Source organism: Phoxinus phoxinus, assembly GCF_949152265.1.
Source record: "Phoxinus phoxinus genome assembly, chromosome: 3".
Classification (NCBI taxonomy): domain Eukaryota; kingdom Metazoa; phylum Chordata; class Actinopteri; order Cypriniformes; family Leuciscidae; genus Phoxinus; species Phoxinus phoxinus.
Window position 1 is genome coordinate 2864834 of NC_136878.1, and position 9939 is coordinate 2874772.

The following is a 9939-nucleotide window of genomic DNA, read 5'->3' on the forward strand; positions in this document are numbered from 1 at the left end:
ACCTTACTAATAGGCTTTAAGTCTTGATTTCATTCATGAGGATTTGATTGAAAGCATTGAGTTATGTAGTTGTAGACATCTCTCTAGCTCAAGTCATTTCAGAGAGCAAGTTATTATATTTGGATGAAAGATGGAATAAAATGCACTAAGCATGAACTTTGATTTGATGTGCATTTATATCTTTAATACGTCTTTCATGTCTGTATTAGCATGCATCACATTTTTATTAGGGCTGGGACATTAACGCGTTAATTTCGATTAATTAATCTGAGAAAAAATAAAGCGTTAAAAAAAATAACGCAGATTAATCCATTCTGTATTGACCTTTGAACCTGGAGCCGTTCTAGCCACCATTCGACTGTAAAATGAAGGAAGGAGAAGATGATTTCGTGACGTTGTTACACTGTCTCTTCTTTCAATATGGGTGAATAAAGATTGTATGTCGACGTTGAACCAATGTTGAATTATGCTTCGGTTTTGCAAATTGAATCAACGTTGATATTGTGACGTTGTTTCACCGTCCATCATGGGATAATGAGTCATGCTGACTGAATTTGTGATTAACTGTACACTAAAATATTGTTAACTGTCAAATTACTTGCAGCAATGGCTTAATTAAACACATTTAATAAAAATATAACGCATGCAAAAGATTGTAAAACAAGTTTTATTCTAAAAAAAAAAACAAGTCTAAAAAATACTTTCTAAAACAGATGAAAAAACATCTTAAACTTTAAATTGCAGCATTTTCGAAGTAGGCTAATGTTAAAAACCTGTAAAGCAAGTGTAAATAATGTTTATAATTTAATGTTTAATATTAAATGTATAATTTATAATGTTCAATAATTTAATAATGTTCAATTGTATTGTATTGATTATTTGCTATTCACAATTATTCCAATGCTCACCAATCACCATTTGAACATTATTTCAATAACATGTTCAACACAATAATTTTTAATTGATTGACAGCCCTAATTTATATGCGATGTAATATGCGATTAATTTCGATGAATTAATTTCAAAGCCTCTAATTAATTAGATTAATTTTTTTAATCGAGTCCCGGCCCATAATTTTTATGTCTTGTCCATATGTCTTTTCTAGGCAAGGTCTAGAGGAAACAAAGGAAATTTATGTTTCACTTGTCCATGCACACAAGTCACTTGTCCGGGTAAAGATTTATAATTTTATAATTTATTTTTGATAAATGCCACTTTCTACCCGGCAGAGGCTGATTTACCGAAGGGATACTTTAAAACTAGGGCTGTCCGTTAAACGCACTATTAACGGCGTTAACGCAAACCCATTTTAACGGTGTATATTGTGCGCTGATGAATTATTCACAAGACCAGGAATGTGTGTTAATGTTGAAGTAAATAAGAATAACTCAATGATATATTTGTTTATATTTTAATATAAATTGTAATTATATTTATATAAGTTATATTTATATGGAATTTGTTTATGTATTCATTCATTTCTGTTTATATACAGATTTTCCCCAAAATCACTTATATCTATCATAACAGTAAAGATCAATTATTTTTCTTATTCAATTATTTTGTTGTAATAAAAAATAAAATTTTTTTTTTGAAAATTACTTAGTACTTAAAAACATGCAGATCACTCTTATTTTTTTCACTCAGTGTCTAATTTCTGTTTCTAGTGTCACAGAATGTAATTAAAAAAATAATGACCGTTTTCAAACAGGTTTCTTGTTTCTGCTATTGGTCGAACATGCAGTTAGTCCCGCCCCCAAACTCACGCAATTAGTTCAGCTTGTTTAACTTAGTCAGGATGCTTAAAGGGCACCTATTATGACATTTAAAATGTTCCTAATGTTGTTGTGGGAGTCCCCAACAACAGTTTTACATGCATGCAATGACAAAAAACACTTTTGTTGTCGTATAATATGCATTTATTTTTACCTGATTTGCTCACCGACTCCCAAATGATTCGTTCAACGACTCACTTTTCCAAACCCCTCCTTTGCGCGACGCTAATCTGCGTTGATTGGTCAGATGACCCAGCAGTGTTTACAGAGATAATATTATTGTTTAACACTGAGTACAATGATGCTTTTATCAATTAAATCGTGTTATAATAATGATTATAGTCCACTGCTTTGTAGTTTGTAGTAAAAAACTAAAAATAAGATAAAGAATTTAATGTTATGTTAGCGAGCGTAGCCCAGAGTTCATATTGTAAAAGCACAATCAGTCTTTGTTTGCATTAGCCCGATGCATAAACAACATTTTTACAAAAAAAAATAAAAAATGCAGTTATAACTATAACGTATACGTTACTACGAGGTATTACTCTATTCTTTAAGACAACTCTGAAAACAACGACAAACACTTCACATATCTCAATACAATTGTCATTGAAGACCTAGAAGCTAAACGGTGCTTACACAACAAACAAAATAATTATTAAGCATGCTACATAAAACATAAAAGCAACAATTATTAATAACACTTACAGGTTGTGATACGGAGGAGGAAGCTGATGCAAATACACTTGGAACTGAACCTTCCTTCAACATCAGCCGAATCGCGAATCCAAGTTTGATTGCATTTAAGTTGGTAAAGCAATCGTCTTCAAAATGGCGCGACCAAAGCACAAGGCTCGGACTATACTTCTGTGGTATAGCTGTATATATGAATTGTAGCCACTTAGTCTTCAAATGCTCCTCCTTGGGCAGATGAAAAAAGTTGTCTTTTGAGTCGCATTTCAGAACACAGCGTCTCGTCGCCATGATGTTTCCCTGCTGGCCTTGAAGCGCAATAAGTGGGCGTATCGTATTCAAATAACTTGACAAGTTGACGTCATCTAGTCAGAGAAAAAGCTTCGGTCTTCTAACGATTCATAAAAATGACTCCGAGTCGACTCTTACTTTTGAAAGACAATAACTTTATATACGGTGCACTTTCATATTTCAAACTTTGCAGGATGTTTTTGTTCACTTAGATCTATGTTACACACTACATGAAAGGTAAATTTCAAAATTCCATAATAGGTGCCCTTTAAATAAACACTTAGCAATTCTATTTAGTGACAGAAATCACACATGTGCAGACTTGTGTCTAATGCAGTGGATGCCAACCCTGAACGCACCTTCAGAAAAATCTGTAAAGACAAACGTTGCCTTGTTGACTGTAGTACGAACCTCTTAAAACCAGCCTGAACGGGTTTCTACAGAGAGCCAGTGTGCAGGGCTTTAACTGGGCAACTACACAAGCCGCTGGCACAGATGGCATTATGGGAAAGGAAAATTGGAAGAAAATTTATGCAAAGCTACAGGAAAAACAGCTTCAGACTCCAGAAGAGCTGAGAAAGCCACATTCACACCGCAGATCAAGAGATGTGGATGTGTGGAATAAAAACACTAACCTGATTTTGCTTTTTAAAGAGATTTTCACTTCTATGCCAGCTAATCAACCTTTCTCTCCTATAAATGTGTCCCGTTCCAGGTCCCGTTCCCTGTCCTGCAGGGCGAGTGTGTGGAGTTTCTGGGCCGAGCGGACGATGCCGTCATCGCCGTCTCCAACTACAGACTTCACATCAAATTCAAAGACTCCATCATCAACGTAAGAGAACCGACAACACGAACACTTCAATCCTTACACAGTCTGCCTGCTGGAGTCTGTGTTTCGTTGTTTGATCTCCGTGACCTTTGACCTGAACAGAGACTGAGCTCATGTTGGCACACCAGCCTCTCTTTCTCTTTCTCTATCTCCTTTTCACAACCTCACTCGACTTCACTAATGAGGGAACAGCGGCAGTTCTCCTGCTTGAAGTTGAAGTTTAGAATAGTTTTAAATGTGATTATTGTAATCTAAATATAAAATATCAGTAATAAAAATAATCAGTTTAATTGACCGTTCGCAAAGACCCGTCCCCCTTAGTTACTGTCGCTATGTCCGACAAGCTACGCCGCTCTCACACACACACACTGTTCTCACGCAGTGAAAAATACATCGCGGAGCAGAGAGACACTGATAGACACAGACCAGGTTACTTTACGGTTACTTTTGATATTAAACAAAGTCTCACTTTTCAAATGTGGTCACTTTTTTTTAAAGAAATGTAAACAATAAATACCGTTTTGTGGCTCTTTAATGTGTCTGACAGATCGCTGTGTCGCCTCAGTTAAAGCCGCTCGTGAACCGATCATCTCTTCCTTCTAGTTCATTTATATCATCAAATAAACATGAATGAACATCAGGAGGAATGTTGTTTTAACCGCGGAAAGGCGTCAGTACACTCCGCTTCTCAAGCTCAAATCCTCCCATGTTTATCTACTAACTCTCCTGACTGCTTTGTCCGACAAAATGGCGGATGGCGAAGTATGATTGGTCAGATCACCTGTCAATCAAGCTCCCTGCAAAGGGTCAATTGCCGTGTTCAGGAAAGCTGTTTTGAAGCAGCCGTATTTTTTCTGTTTAGCGCCGTTAGCAGAGCAGTTTATGACTTTTATTTACAAAAAAATGTTAGATTATGAGATGATGGGGAAAGAATGAATTTTTTTAAATATATATTACTATTTATGTATATGTGTGTGTGTGTGTGTATATATATATATATATATATATATATATATATATATTAGGGCTGTCAATCGCTTAAAAAATTTAATCGCGATTAATCGCATGCTTGCCATGAGTTAACTCGCGATTAATCGCACATTTTTTATTTGTTCTAAATGTACCTTAAATTAATACTTTTCAAGTTTGTATAATACTCTAATCATTATGGGCATGGATAAATATGGATGCTTTATGCAAATGTATGTTTATTATTGAAACCATAGTCAACATAGAGCATGAAGACGAGACATGTTTCAAAGGTCATAGATGTTTTTCAAAGAACTTGTTCATGTCTATTAGACACATGAAGAAAGAAATACCAGGTTCCCATTACTTCTCTTTCTTTGCACTGAGCAATTTACTAAAACAAACATGTTTAGATGTTTGCATGGCAGGGCAGCTCTTCTGAAAATGCTAAATGTACATTTATTATTTATTATTACATTAGTTTGTCTCTCTCAGTGCCCATTTTGATGAAGCTAAATTCTCAATAAAACTGTTTCATTGGTATATTTTACTGTTTCTGTTGTCAAACAACGGAATGAATATGAAATAGTGACTGAAACGCGACCCATTAAACATAACCAGCTCTCCCTTCCAAGATGTTAATCTGCACAACGAACCTGATAATCGAGCCGTCGTCTGATGAAATCAAATACACATAAGATAAAGAGAATATCTGTGCTGTGATTTCTGCTATACGTGCATGTAAAATTAAAGAAGCAACATCATATCTATGTTTAACTGAATTAAAGCGCTGCTCCTCTCTACCGTGCGAGACGCAGACCGAGCGAGCGAGAGAGAGCGAGAGAGAGAGAGAGAGGTGCGCGCGTGCTGGGAGAGTACCGGCCATTCTCAGAAACTAAAGGTTTGTGCGCTTTATTGAAGAGAAAAAATCGCTAAAGGGGTCTGCAATGTCGCTAAGTTGGCAACACTGTGTATCTCCATTTCTCCAACTAGGGTTGGGTCACGGGTCAAACTGAAAATACGCGCTGCGTTAATCGCGCGTTAAAAAAATTAGTGCCGTTAATATGATGTTGCGTTAACGCCTAATTAACGCGTTAACTTTGACAGCCCTAATATATATATATATATATATATATATATATTAGGGCTGTCAAACGATTAAAGTATTTAATCGCGATTAATCGCATTAATGTCATAGTTAACTCGCGATTAATCACATTTTTATCAATTCTAAATTTCTCTTTCTTTTTGTCCCATTATTTTTTTCTCATTTTAATGCTCTTATCAACATGGAAAAGTGGATCGGCTTGCTTTGTGCAAATGTTTTTTTTTTATTGAAAACAACATTGGCATATACTGTGACGTTCAGACGAGAAGCGCCGAGTCCTGCAGCGCCTCGTATTTAAAATTCGAACACATTATTCTCTATGAGTGCGCACACACCGGCGGCGCCATTCTGCGTTTTTATTGCTGGCCATAAACTGAGAAAGTGCGCGTCCGATATGCTAGACGCGCTCAGTTGTCCTAGACGCGGCTCGGCGCTGTGCTTCTCGTCCACTCTTGGGCCGGTTCGCAACGCAAGCCCAAACCAGTGTGTGCGGCGCGCCTGTTGTTTTGTTTCTGGTCTCGCTAGCTAGATCCGGTGTGGTGTTGTAGTTTTAATAACGTTACTAGTTGTTGCAAAAGCATGTGAAAAAAACTACGAAGTTTGCTAGGCGTTAATCTCGCGATAAAAAAAACATTTGCACAAAGCAAGCCATGTTGAGAGCATTAAAATGAGAAAAAATAATGGGACAAAAAGAAATCAAGAGACATTTAGAATTTATAAAAATGTGCGATTAATCGCGAGTTAACTATGACATTAATGCGATTAATCGCGATTAAATATTTTAATCGTTTGACAGCCCTAATATATATATATATATATATATATATATATATATATATATATATATATATATATATATATATATATATATATATATATATATATATATATATATATATATATATATATATTTAAAATGTCATGTAATACTATTCTACATATCTAAACTATTTAAATATGTAAATATAAATATTTTTATTTTATACATATTAGAATATATTACCTTATTTAAAATATAAATAGAAAATATATTAAATTATATTTATATTTAAAGTTCTGTACATAAATACTATACTATTTTATGTATAAAAATGTTATATTTATATAATGTTATAAATGTATACAGAGCTCATAATCAAAATGCCATGCACTAATTAAATTGCTATATCAAAAATAAATATATTAATATTTAAATATCTAATATACCGTATGTGTATGTATGTATGTGTATATATAATTATACACGCACAGAGAGAGAGAGAGAGAGAGAGAGAGAGAGAGAGAATGTTGTATTAGTTAAAATCTATATAATTTAAGTATATAAATACAAAAATTGTATATATAAACGCATACACATATTTTTTGTAGCATGAGTGACGATGTGTTGCGAGAGACTGAGAGTGGATGATCCTCCTGTGATGACTGTAGTCGAGGACCAGCTGTGATTGGTCGATGCCTGTCAGTGTAAACACATCATCAGTGCAGAGAAAAGCCTCTTATCTCATCATACGTGTGTTTAAACCCTCTCTCTGTTTCTGTGTCGACTCATGTCTGGAGGAGAGGGAGTTTTAGGGTTGACCTTTGACCTGTTTCTGTCCGTCACTGATCTTGCTGATAATGAGCGGTTTCTCCTGCGGGTTCAAATGTCTCTCTGCTCTCGTCGCTCTGACAACAGTGTTGATATTGTTAATAATCAAATATTCATAAATACTTATATACTTATATAGTATAACTTTATATAGTATATAAATAATACTTGATTATCTCTGGTGTTCAATGCATGTCGCTTCTTGACAGTATTTGTTCCTTTAAAGGTGCACTGTGTGATTTCTAGCGGCATCTAGTGGTGAGGTGGTGAATTGCACCCAACAGAAGTTACGGTGGCCGACAGGAAGTGATGTCATCGTCTGAGACGGCAGAGAGTAGACGGTTAAGCAATGAGGTTTTTGTACGAAGATAAATTAAGAAATTAGGTTTACTTAATAATTCAGTAAAACGGTATGTTATTGCGAATATTTTTGTTACTTGTTCATCATTGTGTTAGTGTTATTCGCTGACTTTAGCTAAAGCTTCCTTTCACGAAGAACAACATAGTGACGAAATGCGTTTGTCCGTTTTGGGCCACCGTAGAAACATGTCAGCGCATTTCAATGTACAGTAAGGGGACCCACGGTGTGTGTAGATTATGTAAGGTCTTTATACACCACAGAACACATAGTTATGTATATGATATTACAGATCCTCTTAAATATTACACAGTGCACCTTTAACATGTACGAGTTTCATTCCGATTACATAGACGTCCGTGTCTTCTGAAAAATAAGAGATGAGACGAAATGTTGTCGTAATCTACATTCAATGTTGGGGAAAGTTACTTTTAAAAGTAATGCATTACAATATTGCGTTACTCCCTTAAAAAGTCACTAATTGCGTTACTTAGTTACTTTTTTTAGAATAGTAATGCGTCACGTTACTTTTGCGTTACTTTTTTTCCCACCTGGGCTGGGCTTGTTTTTTTATAACACAAAAGTTATATTTTTGGGCAAATGTAAAGACCCGTTCACACCAAAAGTGAAATAATAATCCTCAGGCTGAAGGACATGTGTACAGTAGAGGAAAGCAAACCTTTCTATCTATCTAATTTTTGCTTATTTAACTGAATCATCGAAGGTCAGAAGCAAGTAGATTGGTCAATAAAGTGAGATTAAATGCATAAAAATTATGTTTTATGTAACATATTCAGTTATTGGAGGTTTGCATAGTATTCTGATTCTGCATTTCACTGATTTAATTCATCTTGAGGAATATTGAATATTTTTTTGTGCAAGTGAGATGAGTAAATGTTCACATTTAGTCTACAACTACAATAAACATCATGTTCACACACACACACACACACACACACACACACACACACACACACACACACAATGCCTCTGCACTTTGGTTTGTCTCAACATGAGGACAGGAGAGCTGTCAGTCAATAAATGGGACTTATTTGAAAAAGTAACTCAGATATTTTGTTGTAAATTTTTAAAGTAATGCGTTACTTTACTAGTTACTTGAAAAAGTAATCTGATTACGTAACTCAAGTCACTTGTAATGCATTTCCCCCAACACTGTCTACATTATGCTAAAAGAAGGTTCCTTTAAGCTTGAGACTGAAATCCTAATAATGCTTCCCAGAATCCTTTGCACTTAGAGCATCATGTGACCCTATATATATATTTTTTTTTAAACAATTCTGGATCTTTTTGCTCAACTTCAGCAAAGAGCTCTCTCTCTCTCTCTCTCTCTCTCTCTCTCTCTCTCTCTCTCTCTTCTCTCTCTCTCTCTCTCTTTCTTTCTTTCTTTCTTTCTTTTCTTTCTTTCTTTCTTTCTCTTTTCTCTCTCTCTCTCTCTCTCTCTCTCTCTCTCTCTCTCTCTCTCTCTCTCTCTCTCTCGTTCATTTTTCATACCCTTCCATTTATATCCTCCTCTTTGTTTGCTCGTTTTGCTGAGTCACCTTTTCATCTCCCTCTTTTTTTCCCCCACCCTCTCTTCCTCCTCCTGTCCTCCTCTTCCTCATCCCTGTGTTGTAGATGTATCCTGGTGTGGACAGTGAGATTTCTGTGAGTAATCTGCACCCTCACCCCTGACCTCTGACCTCTTCATCCCTGCATTTCATGTCTCCGTTTCCCCGTTAATGTTTGTTTTGTTGTTTCTCACATTGATGCAGTCTGGATATTAGGATTCGAGCGATACGTTATATTTACGTTATATAATACTATTAACAGTACTGACTATATACACACACGCGCGCGCACACACAGTAAAAACAGTAATATTGTGAAATATTATTGCAATTTACTCTTTTCTATGTGAATATATTTTAAAATGTAATTCCTGTGATCAAAGCTGAATTTTCAGCATCATTCTAATTATATGCTGATTAAAAGCATATATATACTTTATAATTATATTAGTGCTGGGCAACGATTAGTTGCTTTCAAAATGAAAGTTTGTGTTTACATATGTGCGTGCACTGTGTAATTATTTTTTATAAATACACACATATGCATGTATTTACTTAGGAAAAAGGGGTTATTTATATATATATACATACACAGTATATACATGCAAATATTTCTTAATTATATACATGCATATGTGTATATATATATATATATGCGCAAAATAATTACACAGTACACGCACATATTATGTAAACAAACTTTTATTTTGAATGCGATTAATCGTTGTCCAGCACTAAATTATATATATTATATCATTAT

The 9939-nt window shown here is 34.9% G+C and overlaps 1 protein-coding gene across 8 annotated transcripts in view; it reads left to right on the top strand.

The window, feature by feature from the left end:
- The window catches only part of mtmr4 (myotubularin related protein 4), a 92837-nt gene that overhangs the window by 50560 nt on the left and 32338 nt on the right, over window positions 1-9939 (top strand). For 5 of the 8 annotated variants that reach the window (XM_079607211.1, XM_079607210.1, XM_079607212.1 and 2 more), the window contains 2 exons: window positions 3475-3591; window positions 9247-9276. In XM_079607211.1, coding sequence (XP_079463337.1) covers window positions 3475-3591; window positions 9247-9276 — 147 coding nt within the window. The remainder of the gene's footprint in view (window positions 1-3474; window positions 3592-9246; window positions 9277-9939) is intronic. The other 3 variants (XM_079607214.1, XM_079607215.1, XM_079607209.1) reach the window with 1 other exon arrangement.